The sequence below is a fragment of the Ranitomeya imitator genome, chromosome 6 (genome assembly GCF_032444005.1).
Source record: "Ranitomeya imitator isolate aRanImi1 chromosome 6, aRanImi1.pri, whole genome shotgun sequence".
NCBI lineage: Eukaryota > Metazoa > Chordata > Amphibia > Anura > Dendrobatidae > Ranitomeya > Ranitomeya imitator.
In genome coordinates, this window is record NC_091287.1 from 424712338 (window position 1) to 424723506 (window position 11169).

Below are 11169 nucleotides of genomic sequence, written 5' to 3' on the forward strand. Positions count from 1 at the left end.
AAGTGTCATAAACCGGGTTATGCACAGTTCACATTATACATTTCATCAAACACAACAGGCACCAACTGGTGATATTAACTTGCAGCTTTGGTTTAAACACTTCATTTACGGCTTTGTTTCAGACACTAAACATGCTGGACCTCTCGCTTCGCCCAGTTACCATGGGTGTCCGTATGCCGTACACTTGACCAATGTCCCAAGTCAAATACAGCGCATATGACACTGGGTCGCGGTCTCTAAACATGCTGAACCTCACTCCGTTCAGTTACCATGGGAGACCACAGTTCATAGAACATTACAAGCACCAACAGTCTGTATAGGTACCTGACGGGAGCTCCTGCTCCACCTGCTGACTCCTTGTCAGTCCACTCCTCCGGGAAAGCTGCCTCACAGGGATCACCAACTTGCCTGGGCGGCATATCTTAGTCAGTCCAGACCCACCAAAGGACGGTAGCTTCCCCACATAGACCATCCAGAATCATATTCTTTCTGTGTGCTATTCAGGGATCCGGTCCTACTCCCAGGACCTCCCAACACACCAGCATGAGTTCTTCAGGATTCCTACCCCCAGGTCTCCCAGTGTGCTATTCAGGATTCCTACTCCCAGGAAATCCAACACACTGGCATCTCCTCCTCACACGAACATCACATATGACCTGTCCAGGTGCTATTCAGGACCTCGTCAAACACCCCAGGCATATGACCTGTCCTGGTCCTATTCAGGACCTCATCCAACACCCCAGGCATATAACCTGTCCAGGTGCCATTCAGGACGTCAGTCCAACACCCCAGGCTACTAGCAAGTCCAAAGCCCCACCATGTGCTCTTCAGGACTCCTACTCCCAGGAAATCCAACACAGGTTGTTTAGTGTGCTATTCAGGATTCCTACTCCCAGGAAATCCAACACACTAGCATGTGACCAGGTGCTATTCAGGACCTCTGTCCAACACCCCAGGCCACCAGGTCCAAAGCTCCACCATGTGCTCTTCGGGATTCCTACTCCCAGGAGATCCAACATATAGGCTCTCCGGGACCTTCCACTGGAACCACACAGGAACATGTGACCCACACCCTGGTCACATTATATACCCTAAACCACTCCCCTGGATGGGAGTGTGGATGTGTGGCTAGTTTGTCCCACCCATCTCACACATCTAGCCTAGTAAGTCTCCCTTACAACTACACCATACATATGCACACTCTTGAGGGACTACAGGTCCCAGAACAACATTGCATCAGTCTTACCAGGCAGCCTCCCTCTGCGACACATATCGGCCATTCACAACACAGCCAGTCACTGTTTCACCACGATTATCACAATAGATATGCCTCCATGCACATCCCAAGGAGCACTCACAGTGCCCCCTAGCTGTCACAGGGGTCACTGCATCACAATGTGTACTATTAATTTATGGTAAAAAAAAAAAAAACAGTAAGGCTATGTTCACATGTGATGCGTTTTTTTTCAGCAAGTAAAATCTGTTCTTTGACCTCCTGTTTCTACATAGAGCTTGGCATGATTCAGCTAGTCCACTATTAATCATGTGATGTCTTAGACCTAATGGAAAACAGAAGAATTGTCTGGGTAGAAAGGCAAAATGAGCAAACTTGCTGCAAAAATGCAGGTTTTGCTTAGTTTTTGTTGCTTTTTTGCATTTTTTCCTTGTGTTTTTGTCATGGTACGTTTGTCTCTTGTGCATGCTGATAAAGTTTAGTGCATAAAAAAAAAACCTGATTCTACTTCATCAGGTTTTGGCAGCAAAGACTAATAGCTGCGCTTTTTTCACCACCCCATTGCTTTCAATGGGTGTAATACGCTGAAAAAACGCTGAAAAAAATTGACATGCTCCATTCTGCAAAACCCAAGCTTTTGCACAAAATAGTGAGGACAAAAAACAAAGCTGTCCAGGAGAAAATCTCAGACTTTGCTGGTACTGTAAAACGCAGCTGAACGTGTGACCATAGCCTTACTCATTATAGAATCTCTCCCATCAAGTTTTTATCCTGTTAATCTACTGAAATTATTATATATTATATAGCACTGTGTACTTACAATTATTCATTTTGCTTTTTTAGTCAGTAAAGTTTTCTCTTTTTTTTTTTAATAGAAATAGGAAGTCTCTTGTCCCAGCAAAAATCATCCCCATCTTTAAGTCCTGACCCAGCTGCTCCCTCCTCCTGCCAAGGACATTTGCAGTGAATCATGACTTTTACAGGGAAAATTGACCTCCTGTTTCTACATAGAGCTTGGCATGATTCAGCTAGTCCACTATTAATAATGTGATGTCTTAGACCTAATGGAAAACAGAAGAATTTTCTGGGTAGAAAGGCAAAATGAGCAAATTGTAAGTACACCGTGCTATATAACATAATTGCAATATAATAAGAAGATAACAATTTTGATGAGAGGAGTCCTTCTTTAAGTACAATACACAGGCACATTATGTGCACAGTCCTTTCTTGATATTGCAATGGCTGTAACATTGCCAAATAATTGAGCATTAGGTAGCAAGGGATAGATAGGCAGGCCTGCTTCAATTTAACTTTGGTTACGTAATAAAAAAATGACACTCTTTGTTTTACTTTTATTGCAATAATGTCCCAATCAATAGCATATGCAAAATGTTCAAATAACCACTTTTTTTTTTAATTTTCTATTTTCAGTTAATGCATTTTTAAAGTGGGTGAAAAGGATGAGACAAGCATTTTTCATGAAAAATACATATATATATAAATCAAACATTTAAAAATAGTCATGAAAACACTAATTAATATATATATATATATATATATATATATATATATATATATATATATTTATTTTTAACCGCTTGCAAGGAATACAATCAAATGAAAGTGCAGTCAGTCTTTCTACAAAAGCATTTTACATGTACAGTTTAAAAACTACCTCGGCTGTCCATTATCCCCGGTAAACCACGTTAGAAACATCACTATGGTTTGGAAAAGGGTTAAGAAAAAAAAAAAGACATTTAATTGTCTGGCATTACCTATCAATGTGACAAAATGCATAATGCGGAAATAAAACAATATATGTTCGGACAGCTATGTCGACCTCATCAAGAATACACCACACACTAGAAAAAAAGTCATTTTGAAATAAAGCTACGTTTCACTGTCCATTGTAAGAGGGACTTAAGCTATTTTATCAAAGCTTGAACAAGGTCATTGATCGCAAAGGGTATTTACATTTCTAATAGCCTGAAAATAAGCTAATTATTCTTGATATCATCTACAGTCTTCTCATTCAAATTAAGGGGATTTTGAGATAATATTCTAAAAATATTCTCTATGTTGATTTATACTGTTTCCGCGCATATATAGATCTATGAGCCAACTTTAGATAGCGGGTGATGTCATTTTAGAAGGAATGTTTTACATTGTGCCCCCAAAAATAATACACTTCCGATCTTATGTACAGCCGTCAATCAAATTAATGCATATTTATACAGTCCTTTCTCATGCTACTGTCAGCATACAGTAGTTTGGAAATTATTAAGAAGCATCAGTCTGCCAGGGGATTTCGATATCCAGTCTTTTTATGACAAAACTAGAAAAGTTTGCTGACAGAGCAATGCTAAAGAATTCCGTCAGACCTGTTTATGGTCAAAGTGCCTTTATGTTAGAAAGATGTGTCTACTTTTACATCCATTTCTCATTGTTTCAATAAATCTAAAATAAACACTTTGTATTAAACTATTTTATTTTTAAAATATCCTCACTTTTATGACCAGAGCTTCTGTGCACAACTATGTGTCTCCATAGTTACAGATGACAAAACCTTGTGTGGTCTAATCCCGCAATCGCCCGCCTTTCATTTTTCCTCCACTTATTTCTAATATACTGTATACTATTTATAGTAGATTAGCAACAATTTGTGCTCAGATGCAAAAGACTGTGGCCCAGATTCATCATTTGCAGTCTTTTGTTTCACGGCACTTTTTTTTTTTTTGTATTGTGGTATTAGTTGCAATTTTTGCGTCAAATTTTTCAAAATGAACAGATGTGGAAAAGTGGATCTGCTGGCGTCTCAACAAATTGAAGCACCATATCCGTTTCGCCACATATATCCAACTTAGAAATGAATAGAACAACATTCTTTATTTGTGAGCCCTTCCAAAAGTTGCGCTTTCTCAAAATACCACCATGTGGGCAATTTCTGCATATTTAAAAAAGGCCAGTTGTCTGGATAATGCCCCATTTTGCATTTCTCTGGCCTTCCAATATTCATCGAAATGGTGCACGATTCATGGATTTGACTCAAAGTCTGCTTTTTTTTTTTTTATCTTGAACGGTTTTTGCCACCAAAAGTGTCACACTTTGTAAAATGGTGCAAGAATTGTGTGAAAATACTGCCTTACTCAAAATTACACTGGAAGGTGTAGGGCACTGGAGTGAAGTTGGGCCAACTTTTGTGACATTTTTAAAAAGTTGCAATTGGTGAATTATAGGAAAATATCTGGAATTGTTAAACTTTGCCCACATATCGGGAGAAAAAAAAACAAAACATGTGAGCACATGTAAAATGGACTTAAATAGAAGACAAATAGAATAATGAATTGGATGCAAACTTTAAAAAAAATGGCACAAAATCAATAAAGAAGCGAAGCTTGAGATAAGACTTCGGATAGGACTGTAGTCTGTAACGAAGGAGACACGTAGGATTGTCTTTTAATTATTATTTCCACTAGGAAAAAAATGTTTGCAAAGGTGTGATGGAAACTTTACTTACAAGATAGTATACCATCATCTGCCTCCAAAATACTTAATGTTCCATGGAGGTAAAAAAAAAAAAAAAATGCTGAAAAAAAAAAAAAAAAAATCAGTGAATGCGCCTTATTATTTTACACGGAAATTGCAAATGAAGAAGATATTTAAAAGACATTGTATTACAGTTTGAATGTTTCTTGGTAATGGTACGGAATCTTTTTCTAGAAGTCGACAACACAGCAGATTTGGGAACTGGATGGAATAGTTAGTAGACATGCTGCAGTACAATTCATTTCGCTCTCCCTAAACATGATCACAACAAAGCTTCCATGGACACATTGAATATTGGCTTTTAGTAACAAATCCGTTGGGAATTTGAAATCAAGCTTTGTTTGTAGATGGTCAACACAGGATACGCAAGACACATTAGGAACATAGAAAACATCTAGGTTTCATTACTTCTGAAAGAGATTGTAACAAAGAACAGTTGTTTTTCTCATTGACAGATTATTTCCATAATGGACACTTCTATTTTTTTTCCTTAGAAAATCACAAAAGTTGAAAGTTCACAATAAATTATCTTTTGCCAAACTATTGCACTTTTCACTCTTTTTTTTTTATTACTGGCGTATATAAAATGAAGAACTAACAATATGAAACCATCAGAATGGAATGTTCCATTGTGACTTGTGGGGTTTACATGATTGAAATGGCTTTTAGGACTAATCAGACTTTTTTTTTAATTTGCCTTGTCCTGTAAATCAATAACGGCCTTCTGAACGCTTTCACCCTAGAACAAGTGATACTACAAAGCAGTAACTTGTTGTTACAGATAAAAATGTGTTTTCGATTTTTCTGAAAATGTAGTAAAAAATATAAAGCCTGTAAAAACAAAACTAAATCAATGAATGGAGTTAAGACCGTGTCGGTGTCCACTGGATCTGTTGCTGAAAGATATAAGAGCCAAATTGTTTATTGACAAATGCTACATTTTCAAGAAAAAAAAAAATGAAATATCAGCAGGCAATAAAGTTTCATATTCAAGTGCATCATCATTTCTCTCTGTAATAGGTCAAGTATGCCTTTAAAGATTCAGGGAGAGGCAGGCTCAGAATTCTCTCCCGAAGAAGGTTCTGTGGAGGATCCTCAGCTTTCAAAGCTTCAATGTGATCCTTTTCTTCTTCTTTGCTGTCCTCATCAATCTTTTCATCATCATCGCTATCTAAGGCTTGAGGAATTAGCTGATTTCCTACAAATACATAGGTGTTTATGCGGCGTCTACGGCAACGCCGCCTTTTCCGTTTCGGAGGTGCTTTCGGAGGAATGCCTTTGGCCTGCATCTCATCATTTATGCAGTTCCTAAGTGTACGACGAATATAGATACGAGCTAAGTCTTGTAGGCTTCTTACTGTACAGGCAGCTAGAATAAAAAAAAAATACATATTTAATGGCAGACATTATTAGCTGTAAATACAAAGTCTACATCACTGGTCACATAACAGTCATATCAGTTCTCAATGTACATGTAGCAAGCTCCTCAAGTTAGAGCTAGGAGATTTTGTGAAAATGTACTCTTTTTTGTTAATGGTTTAGGTGATAACTTGTCGCAGGGATTTGTCCATTAGGACATGCAGCAATTAGCAGAATGGGGCACTTATATCACCATTACGATGGAAGGGCAGTGTGTACATTACACCACTGTTACATTCTCTGCCTACAAGGTTGCCGAGTGCAGAATTCAGCTTTTTCTAGTAGCACCATACAGTAGATTATGAATGGAGAATTCTGGACTTGCGGTGGTGAAGCAGGGTCACAGGAGGCAGGGTCCCTGCTGCAGGAAGGGGTGGCAAAAGTGGGGCAATGCTGCGGGCAGGAGGAGGGGGTGTCCTTGCAATGCAAGGCTGCGGATCCTTGGCTGAAAGCAGGAGTGTTGGCGCTGAGGCAGTGCGGAGTGCATCGATTTCCCAGCAGTGGGCTCCAGAGGCATGACTGCCGGCGGCGGCACATGTGCAGATTAAGATTCGGAGGCCAAATCAATGCATAAAGCAGAGACTCTGTTCCTGCCTCATCGCTGACACCCTTCCTTCCAGCCCAGAGCCCACAGAATTGCCCCACTTGTATCGTCACCAGCTTCCTGTAGCAGGGAAGGGACCCTGCATCCCATGACCCCTGCTTTACCATCCCCTGGTAAGTTACATTTGGACTATAAGACACACCTCCAATTTCCTCCCAAATTTTTGGGAAAAAGAGTGCATCTTATAAGGTTTCTTTGCTAATATTTCTGCCTCTACTATTGATTTATGCAAAACTTGTTGAAGCAACAGTAACCATTTACATTCTTTATATTAGTGTACAGATGCTAAATGACAAACCTTCTGTCATTGTTAAAATACTTCTGGACCCAACTGTGCACATACTCTGCATACAATAGCAAAGCATGGCAATGAAAAATGGAATTTGGCAGTAATAAGAAAAGATTAGGAAGGTCTTATGGGGACTACTCGCTGAGCCTGTGCTTTATATACAGTACCTAAAATATGTGCTGTAAAGAAGTTGTTCTAGAATGAAATTTAGCATTTATCTGTCTAATCATTGCCACTACAGACTAATTATATAGTTCCCTGGGGTTCTTTGTATTCCCTTTAAGAATGTCCCCCTAAATTGCCCAATACTGGTGATCACACACGCCCAGTTGCTCAATTCTACCACGTGAATCTTCTTATATACGGACAGTAGAATATTTTCCTCTTAGCGCTCATGCCAGCCAGTAAGAATCAGAGTGATAGAAGTGTCTTTTTTAATTAGCAATCAATACATTATGGGATGTTCAGAAAGGGAATCAAAAGAACACCAAGGGGACACAAATTATTTTTTACGCATTGCTGATATAGCACCATCATATTCTGCAGTGCTTCGGGGATCACAATTTAAATTCTATATCAGTATGTATTTGAGGGTGGGGGGAAACTGGAGTACTTGGTGGAATGCCACAGAAAAAAAAGATGAGGACATACAAACTCATTGTAGATGTTGTCCTTGGTGGGATTTGAACCCAGGACTCAAGGCTACAGTTCCAGCCATTGAGCCAACCAGTTAATATAAGCAATATTTTTCTATACGAGACTTTGCGAGATCTAATTGAGTAGATTAATATTTCACTGTGGGAAAAGCCAGTACGCTTTTGAGATTTTTCGTAAATTAGGATACACTTAAAAGGGAATCTCTCACCAGGATTTCAAAATATCAAGTGCAGGCGCACTTCTCTCTATCTTGCTGAGGGCAGAGCAAAGTACTGTAGTGCGCATGTGCCGGTTTTACCTTTGCGTCATCGGCGTTCTTTGATATTTCCTGGTGTATGCTCACAACAGTACTTTGATCTTCCCTCTTCAGGGCAGAGAAAATGGTCCTGCGCACGAGAGCAGTGAGGGTCACTGTGTGGATGACGTAGGACATGTCATCCATTTGAAGCAGGGAAGGTGGAAGGCGGTTATAAAAATTGAGGAGGCACAGGATCAAGACTAGAGACACCCATCGGACCAGACTGCTCCCTCTGGGAGAATACAAGCTCTTTTTTGTGCCTTGCATAGGGAATTGAGGGCAAACATACACAGTACTAGAATGCTGTAATAGTAGGCTTATAGGTGCTGGCAGTACTTTATATTGAGAAACCAGTGACTGGTTCCTTTTAAAGGTAGATGTGTCATCAGATTATACTGCCCTATGTAAAGACAAGAAAGCACAGAGAAAGGCCAACTCTCCAAATATCTAAAAAATAAATAATGTATTGTGCCATTCGGTTAATAAAGGCAATCATAGTATACCAGTACCGGACACAGTTTACGAGTCCAGTATACTCATGAGAAGAGCCTGCCACCATCTCCCGAGCCACAGTCAGCTGTAACTAATGCTGGCAGCCATGTATCTGCATGCATAGGGCAACATAGAAGTGGCCCAACATCAAAGTGGATTTCCAGTAGTAGAAAAATTTGGATGATTTAGTAAAAAAAAAGTGCCACTCTTGTCAACGTATTGTATGTGGCAAAAAGTCATTAAACTGAATATGTGAACATGTTTGATGATGTTCTGCAACAACACAGTTATTTTGGCAATCCCTTTTACAATACAAGATACATTATTTCTTACGTGAAAATGAAAATATTATATACAGATGAAAACTTACGCAATTTTACAGTTTCAGATTTGTGATTGTCATTCTTACTTGGTTGCACCAAAGGAGCAAAAGAAACCGCTAAAATGTTCTTACTTTCCCATGTATTCTGTCCTGTTCTCTGGATCTGTGTAAGCTAAAGAATTGAAACCAAGCTTGTTAATATAGTCAAACAATTGTGTGGTACAATAGTTCACGGTGTGATCATTGCAAATAGGTTGTGGAGAAGATCCTGTGTGATCAAGAACTAGGAGAAAAAACAAACAAATGCAATGTGATTTGTCCAATTATTGTCTACTGTATAAATACATTCGCAGGCTTAGCAGTGGGGCGGCACAAAGCGATTACAAAAACACTGATCTCAAAGTTGAAGTTGTTTAATCCATTTGTTAAATAAAGCTTTTTTTTTTTTGTTGTTTATTTCACCCCAGAAAGAAATAAAAAAATAAATGAACAGAGGAAGTTTCCCAGACTTTTTAATACTTATTACTTTTTCATGTAATGTATCATTCAAAACTATCACGTCCAGCAAAAAGGGAAGCCTTCATATGGATATACGGACAGAAAATTAAATAAAAGTTATGGTTTTTAGAAAAAGGGAAAAAAACTCGCAAACATGAAAATTGAACGCAACGGCAGAGTTTAAAAAAATGTATCCACGCAACCAAACTTGTGAACATACTGTAACTCTTTATATCTCTGTACTATAGAAATGCATGAAATACAGAAGAAGTCTGTGTAAGTTTTTTTTTTGTGTATACAATTACATTTTTGCCTTTTATGAAAACATTACAAGAGGTCTCACCACTTCAAGAGCAATGGGTTGCAAGTTGATCTGCTTTCTGCTCATTCCCATTATCAGTACCTGCATTTCTGGCAAGCAGTTCATATTGCAGGTATATGTGCTACATGATGAGCATAAAAGACTAATGACTGCCTGCATTACCCATTTAATTAATATCCTGTATTATTTACAGAGGACCTGCCATTTGCCATTAAAAAAAAAAAAAAAATTGTACCTGTTGTAAATGATGCTACTCATTTTTTTTGTTGCGCATGTTAATTTATTGGTGTATTGGAACAACACAAAAACAACCAGAGGGGGGAAAAAGAAAAAAAAAAAAAAAAAAAAGGACATCATCAATTGGACATCATTTCACACAACCCCAAAAATGGGCAAAAAAGAAAGTTCTTGGAACCTTTCCAGAATTGTGGGTAAACAATTTTGTTTCAGACATGTGACGCTCGTTCAAACTCACCTGTGGCAAGTAACAGGTGTGGGCAATATGAAAATCACACCTGAAACCCGATAGAAAAGGGAGACATTGACACAATCTTTGCATTGTGTGTCTGTGCGCCACTAAGCACGTTGAACATAAAACAGAGAACGGTATGAGGACTTGAGAACCAAAATTGTTGAAAAATATTGACAATCTCAAGGTTACAAGTCCATCTCCAGAGATCTTGATGTTCCTTTGTTCATAGTGCGCAACATCAAGAAGTTTACAACCCATGGCACTCTAGCTAAAGATTGCAATGCAGGATATTCCGAATAGTGGATAAGCAGCCCCAATCAAGTTACAAAGAAATTCAAGCTGTCCTGCAGGCTCAGGGTGCATCAGTGTCAGCGCAAACTATCCATCAACATTTGAATGAAATGAAATGCTACGGCAGGAGACCCAGGAGGGTTTGCCAAAATGTACACAAGTTAAAATCCTTATGGGAAAGCGTCTTATGGACAGACGAGACCAAGACAGAGCTTTTTGGTAAAGCACATCATTTTATTGTTTACTAGATGGCAGCCCGATTCTAAAGAATCGGGAGTCTAGAATCCATATATACTTTATTTATTCAAATGTAAGAATAATACAATTAATAAATAATAGTAAGAAAGAACAAAAAATGGCTGCACTCACCAGCTCGACAATTGTTGTTATTTAAGGTACAGTTACACAGGATCCATGAACATGCTTATGAGGGGAGGGATGAAAGACATCAGACGACAACTTTGCGTGTTTGAATGCAGATATTAATAGGCAGTTTATATTGCAGAGAAATTGCTGGGCAATAATGGACAATGTCCTTATGTGGCAAATAATAGAGCAATATACCCAATGTGGCAAAGAAGAGGTTAATAAACGGCAGTCTCTCAGTATAACAGTCAGTGAATAATAGGCAGTATATGGAGAAAACACCAAACAAAAGTTCAAAATTGGTGTGAAAATGTCACTGAACCACTTCACAACTAAATATATATAGTTTTGGTAAATGG

At 38.6% G+C, this 11169-nt stretch overlaps 1 protein-coding gene across 2 annotated transcripts in view; it reads right to left on the reverse strand.

Annotated features, from left to right (window-relative positions):
- Positions 1 to 2572: 2572 nt before the first annotated feature.
- PCMTD1 (protein-L-isoaspartate (D-aspartate) O-methyltransferase domain containing 1) overlaps positions 2573 to 11169 on the reverse strand; it is a 63412-nt gene continuing 54815 nt past the window's right edge. The window contains exons 5-6 of one of the 2 annotated variants that reach the window (XM_069731330.1): positions 8949 to 9033; positions 2573 to 6149 (exon numbers count right to left, since the gene is read on the reverse strand). In XM_069731330.1, coding sequence (XP_069587431.1) covers positions 5782 to 6149; positions 8949 to 9033 — 453 coding nt within the window. In that variant the 3' untranslated portion in view covers positions 2573 to 5781. Of the gene's footprint in view, positions 6150 to 8909; positions 9034 to 11169 lie in introns of both variants that reach the window. The other variant, XM_069731329.1, reaches the window with a different exon arrangement.